General features: G+C 32.9%; 2 protein-coding genes across 2 annotated transcripts; both read right to left on the bottom strand.

The window, feature by feature from the left end:
* Positions 1 to 353: 353 nt before the first annotated feature.
* LOC134722160 (uncharacterized) lies at positions 354 to 9396 on the bottom strand. The gene is made up of 3 exons (XM_063585725.1): positions 9004 to 9396; positions 1558 to 1701; positions 354 to 776 (listed from the first exon to the last, which is right to left on the bottom strand). The coding sequence occupies exons 1-3, from the start codon at positions 9251 to 9253 to the stop codon at positions 565 to 567; spliced, it is 606 nt and encodes a 201-aa protein (XP_063441795.1). The 5' UTR covers positions 9254 to 9396; the 3' UTR covers positions 354 to 564.
* A 4994-nt stretch (positions 9397 to 14390) lies between these two features.
* On the bottom strand, positions 14391 to 20156 carry LOC134723859 (uncharacterized). The gene is made up of 10 exons (XM_063587404.1): positions 19992 to 20156; positions 19518 to 19642; positions 18862 to 19030; positions 18401 to 18506; positions 17822 to 18058; positions 17098 to 17198; positions 16674 to 16776; positions 16126 to 16264; positions 15647 to 15751; positions 14391 to 14758 (listed from the first exon to the last, which is right to left on the bottom strand). The coding sequence occupies exons 1-10, from the start codon at positions 20045 to 20047 to the stop codon at positions 14631 to 14633; spliced, it is 1269 nt and encodes a 422-aa protein (XP_063443474.1). The 5' UTR covers positions 20048 to 20156; the 3' UTR covers positions 14391 to 14630.
* Between the last annotated feature and the right edge of the window lie 3556 nt (positions 20157 to 23712).

Raw genomic sequence — 23712 nt, 5'->3', positions numbered from 1 at the left:
TGTGGTCAATATTCTATTAACTATGGACATGATGGAAAATCTTACTTATAACATCAATCTTTTATTTGAAGGTAATAATGTTTGACTTGACTTAAGTACAATATAGATCACAACTCTTAAACAACAGACACTTACACTTGTGTCATATATAAAATAATACCTTAGTCAATGAAGGTCTAAAAAATACCTCTTCTAAAATATTTAAATATATCCAAGAAAATATTTGAAAAATTTCCTGGCAGCAAAGTTTTGTTATTACAAAAATTACAAGATTAATGAAAATTCAAATACCAATTTTGTTGAAAACTGATTTTAACAGTATGATCTGTGATGATGCTGCATCTTTTTAATTCAAGCCAAAAAATAATAGTTAGACTGGATTTAAAGTTTTCTTAAGAGATTATTATTACATATAAAAGCACCACCTTTGCTCATAAAAGATCTAAAGACAGAGGCATAGTAACATGAGAATTGTTAGACCTTCTGCATTTGCCATTAAAGAATTGCTGCTGAAATGTAGTCATCATGACCTACTTTCAATATAAGTTAATGTAAATTCTATTTTTAGCATTCATCATAGTTCCTACTTGCATGTCCAACACAATAATATATTACACTCGACAATAGAGAAAACACGCCAGCACCTACAGCTACCCAGAATCCCCAGCCGTAGATTAACTGGTTCCCTGTTGAACTTTCTTTGGTCAGAACTTCAGCTTCATGATCGAGGTAGGCTTTAGCACCAAACACACAAACCGAAACAGCAATCAACAGAACTGAAATAAGAATCAGATTGTAATATTTGACGCTTTTCATAGATTAGAAAATATGTCATTTCATAATTAAATAGGCAAAAGAACTGCTATTATAAATATATTTGCTCTAATGGTATGGTATTATTCACAAGAATTAGTATAATATGTTAAACATTTTCACATCTTGAATTTTACTCTCGTATATGATCCACTAACAAAGAGTTTTGTGACTAATGGCTCTTTAAAGGATTTTCTTCTAGCTTTTTTGTCAAATTCCAATTTTAAGTATAAGTTAGTACACAAGAACATGAACATGAAAGCTAGCATGGCTTTATGTAGGATATGTCAGTAGGGATCATGAATCATTATTTTTAAATGGTATTTGAAATCATTGGCAACCACACAATTCTTCTTATTCTATTAAAGAGACATGAAAGACATTGTCATTTTGTCAATAATTTCATTAACATCATTTACATAAACCTAATGAAAGTGAATCATTAGCAACTAGACAGATTGCCTAAACTCTAAAACTTTATTTGGACTAGTAACTATTTGTTTAAAAACATAAGAATATCATTCATATTGGAATATTGGTCTTCAAAATAGTAGTTCAAAAAGATTTTGATGGACTGATATTCCAAAACTAACAAAGTTAACACTTGTCATAAATGGATATATAACTATTGAGAACTGAGTCTGATCTCACAGCTGTAGTATATATAACTATTGAGAAGTCATCAATGGGTATATAACCATTGAAAACTGAGCCTGATCGCACACTAACAATATAATAACTTACAAGTGAGGTTAGCGAACGCTCCAGCCGCCTGGTGAGCATTACATCCTTTACAGACGTTACACAATGACAATAGACCAATCAAAAGAGCCAGCATGGAGGAAGCAACAGCACATGACATCAATCCCTGTACAGCTTTAAACCAGTCTGAAAACAACAAGTCATCTAATGTACAGTATTTCAATCTGTGGTTATAAAAACATGTTATTTACCAAATGCAATAATATCATCCCACATTTAGTACATTGTAAACTAGGATTGTTTGCATACATCTTATGAACACCTCTCCTGTTTACTGAATACTATCTACATCATGTATCCATCTCTTTCATATACATTTTTAAGAGTCTCATGATAAGAATCATCTAAAATTTTTGGTATTTTTGAGAAAAAATTAAACATCAGGGAGTTGTACTGAAAATTCAGAAATTATTCTGTGCATTCATTATTGCAATTTTTCACAAAACTATAAAAATGAGAGTTTAATGATTGTGATTTCGAAAAAAATGCTTACAGCTCTATGTTTCAGTTATCAGAATGCAAGATCTTTTTATTGCAATAGAATACCTATACATACAGTCCAGTATTCGCATTAATAAAAACCTCACAATTATTTCTGAATTTACAGTACATGTATATATATAATACAAGCCAGTCTAGCTGAAAAGGCTTAACAGTAAAAATTACATATGACATTTTACACAAGTATAACAAAATTGTGATAGTAAGCACTTTTACAAGTGTGAATTTAAGATAACATTGATTTGACTACCATTACTAGTCAGAACAAGCCTTGTAACATGAACCTGGAATTATTTTTAATTGATAATTAACAGGAAATTTCATGTTTACATGGATTCTTTTCACAAACTAAAAGCAACATGATACCAAGCCTGTTAATAATTTGTAATTCTAGCTATTTATGTAGCTCATTGTGAATGTTGTAATACATATAACAATTGAATTTTACACTTTGCACACTACAAAATTATAAAAAAGACACAACCTTTTAATAACATAGGTTCTTTAAAATAGAACCTTCAGCTATGAATTGCAGTTTGAGTTTAAACCATGTATACATGTATATAATACACAGAAAAAATATTAGTCTTTAATTAACTGTCATCTGACAAGATATATATTTGAGGTGATAGACAAACAACTTTCAACCAATCAGAAGACATGATACATCATAAGTTAAATTATGAAGGAATTAAACAAGTCTAATTTTATTTTGCTGATTTTCAAAAGAACACAAATTTAACATGTATAATGTTGTCCCTAAAATTTTATTAACAGTGCATTTGTATTCAGATATCGCAGATCAAATTCATTTGTTCATAGTGTATAAATTTATGTTTTGTGATTGAGTTAAGCCTGCCAATTGATATTTTATCATGTGTTTTTCTATGTTGTGATGTTATGCTCTTGTTTCAGAAAAAGGGAAAAGATTTGGTACCATTAAAACGTTTAAACCCTCTGCAAATGTTTGCACCTGTCCTAAGTCAGGAATCTGATGTACAGTAGCTGTCATTTGTTTATGTAATATATACGTGTTTCTCGTTTCTCGTTTTGTTTATATAGATTAGACCGTTGGTTTTCCTGTTTGAATGGTTTTACACTAGTAATTTTGGGGCCCTTTATAGCTTGTTGTTCGGTGTGAGCCAAGGCTCCGTGTTGAAGGCCGTACTTTAACCTATAATGGTTTACTTTTTAAATTGTCATTCGGATGGAGAGTTGTCTCATTGGCACTCACACCACATCTTCCTATATCATGTACTTGTATATCAAATAATTGATTAATTTAATTTGATTTTAAGTATTCAATTTACTGCACAGTCAAAGAAATTTTATATATCTAACACTTACATGACTTACATTTAATGTAAGATATCAAATAAAAGTTAGAAACCTAGCTATATATAAATATATATAGTCATTGGAAAGTTTAAAGTTCAACCATGCATTAAAAGCAAGAAAAACATGTAATGAGGTGTCAATGTAATCCCCTAGGCAATGACACCATTTAACACTTAACATTTCTTAATTACCATAAACGGGTTAGAGACAAAACTTAGAGAATCTGATCTATAGAATATTGTAGAGCATGTAGAGTGGAGAAATAATAAGCCAAGTTTCTTGAAAAATCAGTTGTCCATGGAAATCAAGAGTGGTGCACTAGTCCACAGATTTATCAAATTCAGTCAACCTTTCAATATCCTTTCTAGTGATAATGTATAAATAAATCTTTTTACACATTGCTACATAAAATTTGGGGAGGAGATCAAGAGAAACTGATCTGATCATACCACATCTTCTTTTTTATGTCTTTTTCTAACATACATATTGTACTCATGTTTATTTCATTTGTGAAATCATCAGTTTTTATTTCACTTGGAACTCAATGCAGTCATTGCAACCAATGAATAAATAATATAAAGATTTGTTCAGTTCTCTTAACTTTTGGTCTTGAATGCACATAAAGATTATATTTATTCCAAAAATGAGTTTCTGCAATTCTTGTACAAAACTGTTTGTGCATCATATGGAAATCGTGTCTTATGTTTTACTGCCAGTTGGTCGGTAGAATTACTTGAAGACGATAAGTCTCTCAGGGTGCCATAGGGCAGTAATCATTGCTTCCATTTGGCATGATTTAAATCTACTACTTCCATGCATACAGACAAGGATAAACATTAATGCACATGACTAATGAAGGGGACATAATTACAAAATGTACATGAAAGACCTAAATTGTTGTTATTTTTCCCTTGCTCTCAGTGCATCAAATCTCTTCCAGGAACTGTGGTATAACTATACCAATAACTGTGCCGGTTAAAGTATCCCACTAAATATGGTTAAAGTATACCAATAACTGAGGTTAAACTTTACCAAGAATTGTGGTTAAACTATACCAAGAATTGTGGTTAGAACTGACCAGTTGTTTTTGTCATTGTTACTATTACTATAATTAAAGCAGTCGATACAATCCGACCGCTAATAAAATCACTTATCCTTAGAAAATTTTGAGTTATCTAGCCATATTAACGATATTGGTTCATGCTTGCAACTGAGACACTTAATGCACTGAACCCAAAATTGTAGCGAAAGGCGAGCTCGTTACATTGGTACACTTTAAAAAAGTGTTTTCAAATTAAATATTTATACATAAATTTATTTTGTCGTAAATATGGCTGAGTTAAATGAATTTGAAGAAGGATATTTGAGTCAGTCTGATCCTCATACCGAAGAGGATTTAGATAAAACTGAACCTAGATCTGGTACAGGACGAAGGTCAGAAAATGAGCAAATGGTTGAATGCATATATATATTTGAGATGGTTTATACAGAAATTCACTCAAATAAGATTTCTTTTAATGCTGTATGTGACAATATTACCAGTCAGTTCTCAGACTTAGTTGCAGCCATCAATACGATTGGTGATACTGTTACTAATGTTAAAGAAACACAAGAAGTATTAGCTGATACGCAAAATACTATGGGAAATACTATAGATACCTTGGCAAGTCACATGAGTTCTTTGGCGGAAACTGTGAAAATATTGAAACAAGAAGTGAGAGATTTGAGTCAATCACAAGTTGATTTAACACCAAAAGTAGAATGTCTGTTCAAGTCAATAGAGGTTACAGATAAAACTAAATCAATTAAAATACAACAACCACCACTTAATGATACTGGTAATAACAAGTCCACAACCTTACCAGACGGTGAATTGTCTAAGTTAAGATTGGGGTCCATTAGCATGATTCCAGACACGCCTGCATTGGAAAATCAAAAGAGTAATATTCCAATCAATGAAACACCATTGTTTGAAAAACCAAGTTTCGGTTCACCACTATTGGGGAGCACCCCAGTAGATGATAAATCTCTGACAGAGGTTAAAACTCTTAAAACAAGTATAAATACATCGCCAGACTTTTCCTCAGGGCAGATAAAAATAAAGCCACCTCCTTTTGATGGTACAGAAGATTGGGAAGAATATGTTTCCCAATTTGAAATTTTGGCCGATTTAAATAAATGGGAAACCCATAGTAAAGGTCTTTATTTAGCCAGTAGTTTAAAGGGTTCTACAAGGGCAGTTTTGAGTGATTTGAACCAATTTGAGCGACGAGACTATGATAAACTAAGAATGGCTTTAACTAGAAAGTTTGGGAGTGAATTCAAGTCAGAAATGTACAGGGCACAGCTTCAATGTCGTTTTTGTAAGCGAGATGAGTCAATATCAGAACTTGCCACTTCTATAATGAAACTAACTAGACAAGCATACCCTAAAGCAAATACAGGGTTGTTAGATGCGCTGTCAGTTGATTACTTTATAGATGCTCTTGACGACCCAGATGTGAGAATACGTCTCCGACAAACGCAACCGGAGAATATCACTCACGCTGAAACCCTTGCTATTCGTTTGGAAACATGCAAATCCGCAGATAGGGCTAGGCATAGGACAGTTTGCATCACCACTGAAGAAAATTCAGACAAAACTGACGCAAAAACAGAACTAGTTCCTCTCTTTGAAAATTTAATGAAGACTGTGAAAGACGAAATTTCTTCCATTAAATTCGTAAATGATTCTCTGTCTCAGAGTTCAGATTTTCATCAAAAACAACAAGGGAAGAAAAATTACTTCCAAAAGAATCAAAACAATAACGATAAGGAACAAAAACAGAACAATCAACCAGGAAATAGATTCTTTCAGGAAAATGAAAGTAAAAAGGGACAAGATAAGAAAGATGGTCCCAAAACAGAAGATGGTTAAATGTCTGAGAGACACTAGGAAGGGTCGCGTCCAAGGGTCAGGACACGGCACAGGTTTTATAAGAAAGACCCAATGAAATTGTAGCCAGAACTTTATGGTCCAATGAAGAAATACTCTTTTATACAACAATAAAATTAATAATGTACCTGTCAATATGTTAGTTGATACTGGTGCAACTATAACTATTTTGAGATCAGATATCCTATCATCTCACTTACCCAATTATGTAACAGAACACTTGGAAAAGGTTAATACAAATTTGGTAATGGCACCTGGAGAATCAACCCCATTTCTTGGTAAATGTAAAGTCGAATTCCATTTGTACGATGAACCATTTCAACATGAAGTTTGGTTTGCTGACATTTTAAATGAAGGGATGCTTGGTTTAGATTTTTAGCCAAATATAGATGTGATATTTCGGTAAAGGACTATAATCTGACAATGGATAATAAAACTAAGATACCGTTGTTTGCTTCATGTATGGATAAAAGTTGTTGTCGGATCGTTATCGGAGAAGCAACTACAGTTAATCCTGATACAGAAGTACTGTTAACAGGTATTCCTAGTAATGTTTTATCTAGATCAGAGTCCATGATGATTGAACCATCAGAGAAATTTACTGAAAGTTATCATATGCTTTCGGCAAGATCACTTTTGAAAACTGACCGCAAGCATTTCCCTTTAAGAATATTAGATGCATCTGATAAACCTTTAGTCTTAAAGAAGGGTCAATCAGCTGTTGTTGGTGATATCATTGGTGGAGTTAACAGTACCCATCAAATCTACAGTTGTTCTGTTGCAAATTGAAACTCAAAAATTAATTTCCAGTTGAACTCACAACTACAATATTCTGACACAAATTGTGGGTATTGCGACAAGGTTTAACAAAAAGAGCAGCAGTTCATTAAAACTGAAATCCTTGGTGAAGAGATGGGTATCAATGTAATAAACGTGGAAACAGAAGGTTCTGATGAGTCACTTACGCACAATGTAGAGGTCCGTGATGACCATCAATACATTCTGAGTTTGTTACATAATGGATGTATACCACTCGACACTTTAAGGAGAGAACAACATGAAGATCCTGATCTTGAAAGATTGATCCAAATTAAAGAAAGGTCAATAGATGATATCAGTGACTGGTGTTTTAGTCAAGATTTTTTCGTGGTCTTGTTTCTTGTTTCAAAAATGTCTTTTAAATGATACATTTTGACCAGGGTACTAATTAAAAGTCCCAGGTCTTTAGAGAGATGTAGTGCATTCTTGAGATAGATAAAACTAGAACCACACCATTGCACCCGGGAAGTGATGGTGTGGTTGGGAGATTGAATCAGACAATGGAAGACATGTTGGCTCTCTTGTGTTGTGAAAACCATTAGGACTAGGACCGTGAATATTTTCGTCTCCTTTCGATAGCATAAAGATTATCCAACTGTGAGGGACCCGAAATGTCGCAGTGCCGAGATGTTTGGTCGTGAACTGAATAATAAAACCGCAATATACAAAAGACTTTAAACTTTCAAAAATTACATTTACCTTCATTTAGATGTCGAAGATTTTGAGATACTGAAGATAGACAATTTGTGAATTATTATAATGTGTTTAATTTGATTGTTTCATAATTCATGTTTGTGTTTGTTTTATATAATGGACTGAATAAGTTGATTAGTAAGTTCAATTATACCTAAAACATGCAGTGAAATCCATTTCTCTCATTTTTTTATTCTGATCATATTCATCCTGTTTGAGGACAAACGCCAACTAAGAGGGGGGCAATGTTATGTCCTGTCAATTAACTTATTCATGTTATCATTGTTTTCTATTTATGCATCATGTTTATAATGTTGTTTTACTATTGTGTATTTATGTAAATAATTATTCTTGTTGACCTGTTAACCTATAGGAAACAGGTTTACATTTGTTACACATGATTGACTTTATGTTGCTGATTTACCTTGTATGAGTGTATTATGATATCACGTGACTGGTCAGTTCTACTATAAAAGGCTTCTGAAATTACTCTTGGGTGTTCATTCTGTCGATATACACAGAACGTTACGAACCCTTGGTGAAGGCAGCCATGACACTTATAATTAAGTTATAATTAATTAGTAGACATTGGTTACAACCCATAATTGTGGTTAAAGATACCCAATTATTGTGGTTAATGATAACCAGGAACTGTGGTATAACGATACCAATAACTGTGCCGGTTAAAGTATCCCACTAAATATGGTTAAAGTATACCAATAACTGAGGTTAAACTTTACCAAGAATTGTGGTTAAACTATACCAAGAATTGTGGTTAGAACTGACCAGTTGTTTTTGTCATTGTTACTATTACTATAATTAAAGCAGTCGATACAATCCGACCGCTAATAAAATCACTTATCCTTAGAAAATCTTGAGTTATCTAGCCATATTAATGATATCGGTTCATGCTCGCAACTGAGACACTTAATGCACTGAACCCAAAATTGTAGAGAAAGGCGAGCTCGTTACACACTCTTAATTTGGTGAAAAATAAAATTATATATAAATGTATAAAATATTTCCTTTTCAATTGCTTTTAAATTACCAGGGAGACAAAATAAATAATTGGGTGGGTTGTACCAAACAAAACCACGCCCACGTTAACAATAACAACATCAATATATGGAATTATTTTATACCTGGGAGATCTTTTTCAATTTGGAAATTGTCTGAAAAGAACCATTTGCAATTATCTAGTATCCCAGATGTAGCAGGTCCGCCAAGACAACTGATCCACAGACCGCAGTCACAGTTAGCTGATACACAATGGCATAAGGTGTCTTGTTTGTTGACAAAATGTAACCAGTTTGGCATTGCAAAGCACACAATCGTAGCTACAGTCGTGATTAACACAAGTAAAACTGCTGTAACAACTAAACAAGAAGCCATTCCTATCGTCTGTTGATCTGTAACTAACAATATATTGTGTACTTGTCAATTTTGTCTTAGACACTTCTTTTCTTTCTTTTATATTTCTTCTGCTTCGGTGCTTTTGTACACTTCCGGTGTCTTTTAAGGCATTTCCGGTTATAGTCTCGTTCAACTTTCGGTGAATTTGAACAATTTCCGGAGCTCTCCGAAGTTTTCCGAAAACGACAGCAAAATAGTGAAATATATCAGTCATTGGACAAAAATGAGTTCCCAGTCCAAAAAAGTCCTATCATTTCAACTAAACTCATTTTCAAAAAATTATTACGAAGTAACTGTATGAGCGATTTTCTAAATTAGATACCAAAAGATGTAGATCTAGAAATATTTGGTGTCACGATATCACAGTAGCATGGGTTCGAATCCCGACGAGGGAAGAACCAAAAATTTGCGAAAGCAAATTTACAGATGTAACATTGTTGGGTTGATGTTTAGGCGAGTTGTATAAGCAACTGGTTTGAATTATTCCCTACTTAATATTGAAAAATGTTTTGGTGAAATAGTAAAAACCTTTTTGAATATAAAAAAATCGACTCGATTTTCAGTAACATTAAACAGTTGAAATATGTTTGATTTAATACAGTAGTGTTTAACTTGACCTGGCTTTGACACGTTCCCCATTTCCATTCTCAATTTTATCTAATGAGGCATTGAGAATGGAAATGGCATATTAATATAAAATATATAGGCTATGCAAAATTCAGATACAAGTGCCTCTGCACAAAATCAAGAGATAGGGAGAACTTAGTCGAATCTACAAAATCTGGCTCAGTGTAACTGACTGAAAATGTACCAGCTTCAATCCCCGGATGGGTCTTTTTTGTTATTCTTCAGTCACGGTAAAAGGAAAATCCTTTAAATGTTTGATAAATTATTATTCTTATTTTCACAGACATAGACTGCCGGTTAAAAGGAATTATTCAATAAAAAGCATCAAACACCCTGTTTTTATAATCATGTTCATGCCGGTGTGAGCGGAGCTTAGCGCATTTCAACGGTCTACCGCAAAACACTTTATCCCGTCGAAATTCAGTCAAATTCATGGTTAATTCTAAATTTCCTAATTTGATGAACATTGCGCATATATTCCAAATAAAAAAGGGTGTGGTAGTTTTGAAAAAAGCCAACAATATCACTGGTCGTCATTAACTTTTACAAAAATCTTCTCCTCTGAAACTATTTTTCAAAAGTTAACAAAAGTTGACCGCCTTCATCATTGGGGTATCTAGTTTTTTTTAAATGTGTCCGACGAGCCCGCCCGCTTGAATGATTTAGTTTCAGAGATATAAGCCAAAATTTGCATTTTACCTCTATGTTCTATTTTTAACCATGTCGGTCATGTTGGTTTGTAGGCGAGGGTCATCGGACACTTTTTTTCAGCTAGATACCTTAATGATATCAATTGTGGCACAGTTTAAAAAAAATGAGTTATCAAGTTTTTCACATACATCTTTGAGAAGTTTTAAGAGAGTTCGAATGAATATTAAACAGTTTGCAAGCAATAGTTTCAAATAGCTGTGAAAGAAATATTTATTTCATTTTTTACATAAGGTTTTTAATTGAATCTATTTCATAAATTAAGACAAATGTTCATTAAATTAGCTATTCTGACGGCTTTCTAAACTTTGTTTTGGTGGTTTCGTTTTAGCCTGAGAGGCTGTATCATGGATGTAAATCCTGCTCCGCATGTTGTACTCCTCGTGTTGCTCATGCAAGTACAAACCTGGTGGTAAGTCTTATTTGGTAGGTCACTCATTCAAGGGGAAGAGAACTGGATTGTAATAACATCAATTGAAACATATCCGTCGTTGTCAAGACTGTTTCAAAACGAAACGAAACGAAGGAGCAAAACCAATTGATCTCTTAAGGCATAGATTACCTTATCTGTATTTGACAAAACGTTTAGGAATTTTGGTCCTCAATGCTCTTCAACTTCGTACTTTATTTGGCCTTTTTAACTTTTTTTGGAATCGAGCGTCACTGATGAGTCTTTTGTAGACGAAACGCGCGTCTGGCGTATATACAAAATTTAGTCCTTGTATCTATGATAAGTTTATTCAATAGTTATTAATGGAAAGAAGCATGAGTGATTATTGGCGAGATATTAATAGGACACAATGCATGTATTTCGCATCAAAAAGTCCTACAATGCTTTGGTATCGCACATTATATATATAATGATATCCGTAAAAAAAAAATTACGGCAAATATTTGGCAAAGTTCAAATGTTATAATATACAATAGCACATAACGTGTTTGCATGGGTTGTGTTTTGTCTACTATTATGGGTTTATTTGTCTTTTTATTTTTTTTGCCATGGAGTTGTCATTTTTTTTTCTCGATCCATGAGTTTGACTGTCATTCTTATATCTTCCCCTCTCTTTTGGTAAGAGGCTGCTTTAAGAAAAGACTGTTAACCCTCGATAACATTGTCAACTTTGGTATCGGAGTAACAATCAGCTTTATCGATCACACTCTCAATGTAATTTACTTTATAAAAAAAGCTCAATTATTAAAGAATAAATTTCAATCGATTGATTCAAGATGTCTATATAATAGTCAAGATAGTGGCAAATGTTTTAAATATTAAAACCGGTTTCCATTAGTATGAATGTTTGTAACAACATCACGTGGTCAATGATAATAAAGATTTTACATGATTTTTCAAGTTTTAAGAGAGTTCGAATGAATATTAAACAGTTTGCAAGCAATAGTTTCAAATAGCTGTGAAAGAAATATTTATTTCATTTTTTACATAAGGTTTTTAATTGAATCTATTTCATAAATTAAGACAAATGTTCATTAAATTAGCTATTCTGACGGCTTTCTAAACTTTGTTTTGGTGGTTTCGTTTTAGCCTGAGAGGCTGTATCATGGATGTAAATCCTGCTCCGCATGTTGTACTCCTCGTGTTGCTCATGCAAGTACAAACCTGGTGGTAAGTCTTATTTGGTAGGTCACTCATTCAAGGGGAAGAGAACTGGATTGTAATAACATCAATTGAAACATATCCGTCGTTGTCAAGACTGTTTCAAAACGAAACGAAACGAAGGAGCAAAACCAATTGATCTCTTAAGGCATAGATTACCTTATCTGTATTTGACAAAACGTTTAGGAATTTTGGTCCTCAATGCTCTTCAACTTCGTACTTTATTTGGCCTTTTTAACTTTTTTTGGAATCGAGCGTCACTGATGAGTCTTTTGTAGACGAAACGCGCGTCTGGCGTATATACAAAATTTAGTCCTTGTATCTATGATAAGTTTATTCAATAGTTATTAATGGAAAGAAGCATGAGTGATTATTGGCGAGATATTAATAGGACACAATGCATGTATTTCGCATCAAAAAGTCCTACAATGCTTTGGTATCGCACATTATATATATAATGATATCCGTAAAAAAAAAATTACGGCAAATATTTGGCAAAGTTCAAATGTTATAATATACAATAGCACATAACGTGTTTGCATGGGTTGTGTTTTGTCTACTATTATGGGTTTATTTGTCTTTTTATTTTTTTTGCCATGGAGTTGTCATTTTTTTTTCTCGATCCATGAGTTTGACTGTCATTCTTATATCTTCCCCTCTCTTTTGGTAAGAGGCTGCTTTAAGAAAAGACTGTTAACCCTCGATAACATTGTCAACTTTGGTATCGGAGTAACAATCAGCTTTATCGATCACACTCTCAATGTAATTTACTTTATAAAAAAAGCTCAATTATTAAAGAATAAATTTCAATCGATTGATTCAAGATGTCTATATAATAGTCAAGATAGTGGCAAATGTTTTAAATATTAAAACCGGTTTCCATTAGTATGAATGTTTGTAACAACATCACGTGGTCAATGATAATAAAGATTTTACATGATAAAATGTGGCTCTATTGTTAAAAGTTATCTACAGGTCAAAAATTTCACCATTCGGAAACACATTTTTCAGAAATTGTTAAAAACTTATTTAAAGGTCCCATTTTTCATGTTTTTATGAATGGCGATATGAAATTTATCAATCATGAACTGTAATTCACATTTGGAAATCATATTGTTTTACTTTATATGCCAAGATCGAACACATTTTCTATGTTGCCATATGATTTTTTTTTTCGAGCAGAAATTCGTGTTTGTCTAGGTATATAAACATTGATTTTCTTATAAGTATAGATCAGAAATAGTTATTGCAAGAAACTGTATACAGACTGTTGTATCTTATGGACAAATGTGTATAATAATTAACCTAAAAAACAAGATAAATGACTCAAAATGCATCAGATAAATTGGATATTGCAATCTAAATGCATTGTACATTATACAAGTTATACACGATAATCAATTAAGTAGTAAATGATAGCCTGATATAATTTAGATACACGATATAATTCAAAATATGTTAACCCAACAACATATGAAAGTCATGCCCTTGCGTAGCCATATAATACAAGACTCCGTAATGAGGTCTATCACATTTGAATTATTGGATATATTTTTTTTGCTATGAATGCGATAAAACAAAAGTATGATGTAAACGATATGGACCTACGAAGTCTTATATTATTGGACTAGCCCTTCCAGAGCACATGAAATCACCCCCAATTTTTTATGTGGTTCGTGTTGCTCAATTTTAGATTATTATTGTGCTTTGTCTTCATTGAATTGTTATTGATTTCGTTTTTTGCCATGGCGCGGCGTTGTCATTTTTTTCCCCGTCTTACTAGTATAAATGTCCCGTTGGTGTCTCTCTACCGGGCCAATGATGAAGTAAACAATTCTTTTTGTGAGTGTGACGTTAGGAACAATTATCTGTCCCTATATCCAACGTTTCCACTTTTACCAGCGACAGTCTGAATTTGCGGCACTTCATCAAATTGCGATAGACTGACGTGGACGTTGTTTTCCTTTACAGAATAATCGCAAACGTATTTAATATGAAATGTGGGGCACATATCTATACAATTTGGAAAAGATGATAAAAATGGAGATCTATTCATAAAATTAACTATTTAATCTACATCATTTATAAACATACACACTCTCTTAAACATTTACACTCAGACTCAGAACAAAGCCCCCTCTCTCTCTCTCTCCCTGTCCCTTCTAAAACACAAACTTCTCTCACCCTCTATAAATCCGTCCTAACTAGGCCCATTTTCACACACACGGACACTAAAAAACTTCACAGTTTCAGACAGAAATATAAAGCCTCTCATCTTCTCAAGTATACAGACATACACAAGTATATATTTGATAACATATACAAATAATCACAATGAACCATAATCAAAGCACACGTAGTTATGATCCATCCATAAAAGAATTGGAAAATTTAAAATCTGATCAATGTTTATATCCTTATGTTGTCATCAGATTTGCAAAAGAATCCCCATCTCTTCTGATTCCATGGATTTGTCTTATACCACCCAAAGGCAACTTGTGATTCGTCTGTGGCAATCTTCAATTTGACGATCATCCCTGAAAGTAACAAAATGACAAGTTTATCATTTTTTTCATTGATATAAAGCAAATTCTTTAGAAACTTACTGGGTATTAATTCAAAAACTTTTAGCTTGTACTTACTGAAATAATTATAGGCAGTTTATAATACTGTACATGCGCATACAAATTTTCAGAAAATTTAGTTTGGTGATATGCGAATATTATCTGATAAAAAAAAGCCGCAAATCTAACACGCCGCAATGATAAAGCGCTTAACCTATAACTAACTTGAGAGTGTTTCAGATGCCTTTCAAACAATTCAACCCCTCGAGAATATATGCAACATATTTCGATGTTAACAACTCTTTGTTCTCTAAAAATTGTGACACATTATGTTCCGGAAACCCCAAACTACTGAAAAATACACTCTGGATTCTTTAATAAGAATACTATCATGTAGCACTGTACAGCCACTCTAAAGTTATAATGCAAATTCACAGAAAAGTAAATTCAGGCTCGCAAAATTTTAATTTTCATTTAGCCAAAATTTTATTCATGCAAATTTATTTTGCTAGTTTTAGAAAACAACATCACCCAAATCTCTAAGAGCTTGGTGTATTTTATAGGCACTGTATTTAATCATCTAGATGATGATCTATTTTTGATGTCGAATTGTTATCTCGTGTCAAGACTAAATGCGATTTTCTCTGATTGAGATGGTACATATATGTGAATCTTCTTCAAGTTGTTAACATCTGAAAATATCAGTTTGACCTCTAGATGTCCTCTCATGGTCTTATTTGGTTTTGGTTTGCGGTTTCATTGACATATTTCTCACATCTCTCCTTATCCATATGGTGTTGTTTTTCTAGTCGTCAATTGTTTTGTTTTCGATCATGATTGAAAGCCTTATTATTACTTTACCTTTTGTTATATTGACGAAGCACTCGTTGGGGTTCTCTGATAAATCTTTTGTTTTCACGTAAGTGTTGCTTAAAAACTTGAACTGGTTGTCTTGGTAACTGATGTCTGAAAAAAACAATTTCATTTTTTTCATTAAAAAGACAATCATACCACATCTTTTTTATGTTTAGTTGTAAGCATGTAGCTTCTCGGACAATACCGCCTTGGGCTATATTCTATGTGTTCGAGATTTCCTCTGGATATGTAAAAGTATTCAGTTGATAACTGACATAAAGGAATTTTGTACAGAGTTTACATTAGGACCAATGATGACAAGCTTGACATATAATGCTAGGAAAACACGGTATACAGTAGATGTCTTTGGATTTACTTGTTGTTTAATTGTAACGGTTTCTTCCTGTTTAAAAAACGGCCGACCATAAAACTGATTCGAAATGATAACATGCCCTTCGTGCATGTGAAATCGATAATTGACTTACTATTATTATTACGTTGTTCTTCTGTCTGTTCAGAAAGAGGCTCAGATGGTTGTTCCTTCGATATCTGTGTAGCTGATTTGCAACTTACAAATCGTATATCTGGTAACTTGGCATTAAAGCCGTTTGCAATGTGAAATTCCTACATGAAAATGGTAAAAAGACTTAATTATTCGACAAATTATAAATGTATTTTCAAATATATGTATACTATGGCAAAAAGTATGAAAACAAGTGTTTGACTTTTTTTCTGTTCTTTGGTCGGGTAGTCGTCTCTGACACATTCCCCGTGCTTTTAATGGATTATCTATCCCTGGATGAAAAGTATCCGTGATAGAAATCGTTCATTTGACACATTTTTTCTCTAAAAAAAACGAACTTTAATATGCCGGGTAAAACATTCACAGGTGAGGGTGCATATTTCTATTCAGCAAACAAGTGTGGACACAGATCAATGAGGATAGTATGTTTGGATGTTTGACCGTCTTTTTTGACAAACGTTCTCTAGTAGAAATTAAAAAGTGAATGTTCAGTAGAAAAATCCTATTTACCTGTGGCGAATTATATTGGTATTTGGAACTAAACTTCTCTATAATTGATTCTACAGCTAGTCGGCAGTCAAAATCGTCAATGATTGGAAGTAACTCATAGAGTCTACAAAACAAAGAATGAAAATAAGTGAATTGTTAATAGAAAAAGACGGGAACAAGAAATAAAGAACATTAAACGAAGATTCTTTTTAAGTAACATAGTCTTTTGAAATTGATGTCAATTTAAGATAACTGTCATTGAAGACATACAAAACAACAGATTCTAAAAATGTAAAATTTCATACAAAACAACAGAGTCTAAAAATGTAAAATTTAGGTATGTTGTAAGAGTTCAGACGTATAAGCATTTGCTTTTAAAATTTACCCTCAATATACAACGTATTAATTTTAAAATAATTATTAATATTTGATATCAATAACTTACTTATTAGTCTGTGAGGCTAAGATGTACTTCATAGATACTAGTCCGCTCTGAATACGATCTATCAAGTTGAATTTGATATCGTCCAAAAGGTTCCTTTCAATCTAGATAATATAGAAAAAAACAACATATCAATACCTAAATACTGACTTTTTATTAAGTACAAATTATCTTTCATCCACATGTTAAAGGGGACTTCTGTACCGTGTACGTCGGATTAATTACGTACCTCTTAATTTATAAAAAGTGTTTTTCTTTTATTTGTGTTGTTAGTTTAAAACAGTTGACGGAAAGTGCACATCAAGAAATCTTCGTTGGTGTACGAGGACCGATAACATGGTCGAATGGCGTTGACGTGTTCATATCAATACTTAAATACTGACTTTTTGTAAGTTCAAATTATCTTTCATCCACATGTTAACTTCTGTACCGTGTACGTCGGATTAATTACGTACCTCTTAATTTATAAAAAAAAGTGTTTTTCTTTTATTTATGTTGTTTGAATAAAACAGTTGATGGAAAGTGCACATCAAAAAATCTTCATTGGTGTACGAGGACCGATAACATGGTTGAATGACGTTGACGTGTACATGCTATGAACCATTTTATCAATTAGTCTACAACAATATACCATTTCGCCTTTCACAATGGCAATGAATTTAAATAATTACATATTTTTTCTGATTTGTTACGATTTTTGAAAAAATGCAATTCTTTTGTTACTTACCAATCTCAAGGCATTTCTTGTTGCTTTCTCCTTTGTTATTAAGGTTTGGTATGTGTTGGCTGCTTCCGCTGCTCTCTCCTTTTTATCGCTAAGTGTTTTCTGCAAAAAATTGATGCTGTCATCTCGTTCTTTCAATTTTGCACTAGATATTTTATCTGCCATGTACTTTCGTGACATCTCGGCCGTCTTTAAGCATAATTCGTATGTCTGCACCTTGCTGTTAGCACTCCAACATATCTTTGAATATAAAACATTTTTTTTTATTTCTAGTTGTAAGCCATATGCACACTGCATTATTTATCAATAGCTTAAAACTAGTTGAGTATTTGAAAACACTATAGAATTTTGTGTGGAAAACCATGTAATATGGACCAATAATTCTAAAATGGTCGTTAAATAGAGTTCTCCGAAAAGTAGTTGATGATGATTTCGGCCTTCGACAAGGAGGAAACACAATAAAAGTCACATAAACAATATTACAATTTCTCAATTGTTAACAAAAGGTATTGAAAATAATTATTAATTAAACTAACCACTTGCAGAAAATTTTGTTTACAAAAGTTTTCTATTTGAAATTACCTCTTGTTGTCTTTGCATTTCTTTGTATATATGTTTGTGTGTTCTCATCAGTTTATACATTTCATCGACATCTGTATAATATTCCTCAGTTTTAACATGATCAAACCTGAAAATGTGTAATTTGATATGAAAAATTTCTTTCGTAAAAATATCAGATATTTGCGTATTCGAAATAGAACTCAACTCTTGTAATTAACTTCCATAAATGTATCAGGAATCATCTTTGCAGGAGTGTTTCTTATCCAGTTGAAGAATATAATTTTGATATACAAAATGTACATCTTTATAAAAATATAAATATACGGTTGAAGTTAAACTATAATATAAGTCGGTTTCATTTTAGTTAGTCCGACATATCTTATACATCCAGAAAGTATATTTTCATGCTTTTAGTAACGAATAATTTTGAAAATCATACAAGAAAAAATTCTGTTGTATCTCTAAATGATCTAACAACTTACGTTGGGATTGTGTGCATGCTGTGAGATGATGGAACCAGTTTAAGGAGTTTGTTCTGGATTCTTCTAGCAACGGACTTCTTACTGTTAAAGCTTGCTGATTGGTGAGATTCAACCACACCCAACACCATCTCAGTTAGGAGATAAAGCAATTTGTTTATTTCCGGGAAATCTGGAAAACAAATTATGCAACTTTTATTTCTAGTTGAGTATTTGAAAAAACTTAAAATGATTAAATAAATATAAACTTAAATGATATAATAAAAAAGAATAAAATTAAAAAGGAAAATCTAAGGTAATATTAAGGTCAATGTGAAGATGCCAATTTTAAATTTAAACCAAGTTCATAAGGTTTATTTTTCTAGTTCCTTTTATCTATGATACGTATCATTATACATTATTTTGTAAAACATTTGGTAAATACATGTATAGATTATATATATGTTGTTAATTTTGCCATAGCATGTCTATGCTTTGCAATAAAGATTCATTCATTTATTCATTCATTCAAATTCAATTCAGTAAGCCTATTCAAAGCTTTTATCTACAGATTGGATATGAGTTTATTTAGTAATAATTAAGCAACAACGGACACGTAAGGTTATTTGGATGTTTATGGTCACTACCTTAGAAATCCTTAACGTTACTTAAAATCTTACCCGTATTCTGTCTGTAATTCACCATTGCATGCATGATGTCATGTATCTGTTGTCTTGGGAAATCTGAAGTTCCCGAATTGAAGTTCACCTCAAGGGACTCGTTCATGGTAGCGAATACATCGATTCTGTAGAGAAAGAAAAAAAAACGAATTACGCTCGACACCAAGTGAGAACACCTGTAGTAGACATATTTTTTAATTTTCTTTATGACATAATCCTTGAGGGTTTTTTTTAAGAACGATTTCACTGCATATGGTGAGCAAAAATTGTGAACTCGTTTCAGCAGACAGAGGTTATATATAGATTTAAGAAGATATATTTTTAAATCAATTCATTTTCCAAGCAAATAACTAAACTCATGAAGTAACAATTATATTACGTAACCCTTCCCCTTTTTCCCGAATTCTGACCGTGAAAAAATGTATTTACAAAGAAGATTGATCAAAGGACAATTTTTCTTTTAAAAAGACTTACGTTCTGTGTGAAACTGAAGTAATGTTGAAAATATCTGGAAAATAAACACAATCCATTTTCCTTTTCTTCGAAATCTCTTGAAAACACTGCTACTAAGAAATATCTAACTGGACGTTCTGATGTAGCGAGGGAAAGATAGCCCGGACGACGAAAAGTGGTAACGTCATAATCTGGACGTCTTCTTGTTGGACGTTGGAACCAGGCAGATGGAAAGAACGTCACAATTTAAAGCCGCTGGTACCTATGATGGGGTTATTTATATTTAATACATGGTGTTAAATAATATTTTGCTTATTTATTTTCACCAGCTTAATTATTATGCCACAAGATCAGTATATTTGAATTGTATTAAAATTGAAAATAAAAATGGGGAATATGTCAAAGAGACAACATTTCGACAAAAGAGCATACAACAGCTGAAGGCCAGCAATGGGTCTTCAATGCAGCGAGATAATCTTGCACCCTTAGGTGGTCTTCAGCTGGCGCCTAAATAAAATTGTATACAGTTCAGTGAAAAAGGACGTCACACTAAACTCCAAAACACATAAAATGAAAGAAATATACAAGACTAACACAGCCCAGAGGCTCTTCACTTGGGACAGGCGTAAAATGCGCTTGTTAATTCACGAAGAAAAAATATATATAAATAATAAAAACTGTATTATGCAAGGTGAAAATACTCTACAATTCGAATTGTTTAAAAGAAAGTATTGCTTTGATCCTGCAAATAATTCATGCTTATACATGCATGTTATACAAATGTATTTTAATATTTGTGTACGTAGACTAATGGTGAAGTTGAACTTTCTGAAGATATTCACCAGAATATAAATGAATGTGTTTAGTAGCAGATTCAGAAATATGTCTCTTGGAGATACTATATATCTGAGAAAATAAAATATCTAGATTTCCTTTTTGGCCCAAAAATGTTTTGAAATGTTGATTGGAATTAAAACAGGGTATACTAAAAACCAAATGATGCGTCATTTCATATACGAATAACAGCTGGAATGACACATGAAAATTTAATTTTAACACATATGGGTGACTTTTAATCATTTGTTTTTAAATAATTTTAGGTAAACAAAAAATACGACCACCCAATGTGTTTATTTTGGACCACCAAAGTGGAGCCCTCACGCCACGACAAGGCAATGAACAATGTGAGGGTGGGCACCTCCCAAATAAGACCATTAATATATCCTATCTAATTTCCCTTTTGAATTACCCTTTTCAGTTAACTGCCTAGACATTAATTAGAACGAAAAGAACTATTTACAGAAACCCCGCGATGAGAGATAAAAGCTCAGCCCTTTTACTACTAAGATATCCTCCACGAGGCACGGGCAATACTGTATTAGTCCGCAAAAACACTTGATTTAGAATTTATTGTGAAAGTTAAAAACTCCTAACATATCCTGCACAAGACACGGGCATATCTGTTGTAGTCCGCAAAAACACTTTAAATAGGATTTATTGAAAAAGTTTAAAACTACTTAGATATCCTGCACAAGGCACGGAAATACCTGTTGTAGTTCGCGTCAACCCATTTTTTTTGTAAAAGTTTAAAACTACTAAAATATCCTGCACAAGGCACGGGCATATCTGTTGTAGTCCGCGAAAATACTTTATTTAAAATTGATTGTAAAAGTTTAAAACTACTAAGATATCCTGCACAATGAACGGGCCAATCTGTTGTAGTCCGCGAAAACACTTAATTCAGAATTGATTGTAAAATTTTAAAACTACTAAGATATCCTGCACAAGGCACGGGCATACCTGTTGTAGTCCACGAAAACACTTTATTCAGAATTGATTGTAAAAGTTTAAAATAACTAAGATATCCTGCACAAGGCACGGGCAAACTTGTTGTAGTCCGCGAAAACACTTTATTTTAAATTGATTGTAAAAGTTTAAAACTACTAAGATATCCTGCACAAGGCATGGGCAAACTTGTTGTAGTCCGCGAAAACACTTCATTTAGAATTGATTGTAAAAGTTTAAAACAATTAAGATATCCTGCACAAGGCATGGGCAAACTTGTTGTAGTCCGCGAAAACACTTTATTTAGAATTAATTGTAAAAGTTTAAAACTACTAAGATATCCTGCACAAGGCATGGGCATACCTGTTGTAGTCCGCAAAACACTTTATTTAGAATTGATTGTAAAAGTTTAAAACTACTAAGATATCCTGCACAAAGCATGGGCACACCTGTTGTAGTCCGCGAAAACACTTTATTTAGAATTGATCGTAAAAGTTAAAAACTACTAAGATATCCTGCACAAGGCATGGGCAAACTTGTTGTAGTAGTGCGAAAACACTTTATATAGAATTGATTGTAAAAGTTTAAAACTACTAAGATATCCTGCACAAGGCACGGGCATACCTGTTGTAGTCTGCAAAACACTTTATTCAGATTTGATTGTAAAAGTTTAAAACTACTAAGATATCCTGCACATGGCACGGGCATACCTGTTGTAGTCCACGAAAACACTTTATTCAGAATTGATTGTAAAAGTTTAAAATTACTAAGATATCCTGCACAAGGCACGGGCAAACTTGTTGTAGTCCGCGAAAACACTTTATTTAGAATTGATTGTAAAAAATTAAAACTACTAAGATATCCTGCACAAGGCACGGGCATACCTGTTGTAGTCCGTGAAAACACTTTATTTAGAATTGATTGTAAAAGTTTAAAACTACTAAGATATCCTGCACATGGCACGGGCATACCTGTTGTAGTCCGCGAAAACACTTTATTTAGAATTGATTGTAAAAGTTTAAAACTACTAAGATATCCTGCACAAGGCATGGGCAAACTTGTTGTAGTCCGCGAAAACACTTTATTTAAAACTGATTGTAAAAGTTTAAAACTACTAAGATATCCCGCACAAGGCACGGGCATACCTGGTGTAGTCCGCGAAAACACTTTATTTAGAATTGATTGTATAAGTTTAAAACTACTAAGATATCCTGCACAAGGCACGGGCATACCTGTTGTAGTCCGCGGAAACACTTTATTTAGAATTAATTGTAAAAGTTTAAAACTACTAAGAAATCCTGCACAAGGCATGGGCAAACTTGTTGTAGTCCGCGAAAACACTTTATTTAGAATTGATTGTAAAAGTTTAAAACTACTAAGATATCCTGCACAAGGCACGGGCATACCTGTTGTAGTCCGTGAAAACACTTTATTTAGAATTGATTGTAAAAGTTTAAAACTACTAAGATATCCTGCACAAGGCACGGGCATACCTGTTGTAGTCCCAGAAAACAATTAATTTAGAATTGATTGTAAAAGTTTAAAAACTACTAAGATATCCTGCACAAGACACGGGCATACCTGTTGTAGTCCCAGAAAACACTTTATTTTGAATTGATTGTAAACGTTTAAAACTACTAAGATATCCTGCACAAGGCACGGGCATATCTGTTGTAGTCCGCGAAAACACTTTATTTAGAATTGATTGTAAAAGTTTAAAACTACTAAGATATCCTGCACAAGGCATGGGCAAACTTGTTGTAGTCCGCGAAAACACTTTTTTTAGAATTGATTGTAAAAGTTTAAAACTACTAAGATATCCTGCACAAGGCACGGGCATACCTGTAGTAGTCCGCGAAAACACTTTATTTAGAATTGATAGTAAAAGTTTAAAACTACTAAGATATCCTGCACAAGACACGGGCAAACTTGTTGTAGTCCGCGAAAACACTTTATT

Source organism: Mytilus trossulus, chromosome 6 (genome assembly GCF_036588685.1).
Source record: "Mytilus trossulus isolate FHL-02 chromosome 6, PNRI_Mtr1.1.1.hap1, whole genome shotgun sequence".
Taxonomy (NCBI): Eukaryota; Metazoa; Mollusca; class Bivalvia; order Mytilida; family Mytilidae; genus Mytilus; species Mytilus trossulus.
The sequence above is the reverse complement of the archived record's forward strand: the minus strand, read 5'-3'. Positions and strand labels throughout refer to the sequence as shown.

Coding starts and splice junctions, on each gene's coding strand:
- LOC134723859 (XM_063587404.1), bottom strand. CDS start 20,047: ATGGATTGTGTTTATTTTCCAGATATTTTCAACATTACTTCAGTTTCA. Junction 19,031..19,517: donor GAATTACAGACAGAATACGG/GTAAGATTTTAA, acceptor TTTGTTTTCCAG/ATTTCCCGGAAATAAACAAA. Junction 15,752..16,125: donor AGAACAACGTAATAATAATA/GTAAGTCAATTA, acceptor TGTTTTTTTCAG/ACATCAGTTACCAAGACAAC.
- LOC134722160 (XM_063585725.1), bottom strand. CDS start 9,253: ATGGCTTCTTGTTTAGTTGTTACAGCAGTTTTACTTGTGTTAATCACG. Junction 1,702..9,003: donor AATTGAAAAAGATCTCCCAG/GTATAAAATAAT, acceptor TGTTGTTTTCAG/ACTGGTTTAAAGCTGTACAG. Junction 777..1,557: donor AGCGTTCGCTAACCTCACTT/GTAAGTTATTAT, acceptor TTCTTATTTCAG/TTCTGTTGATTGCTGTTTCG.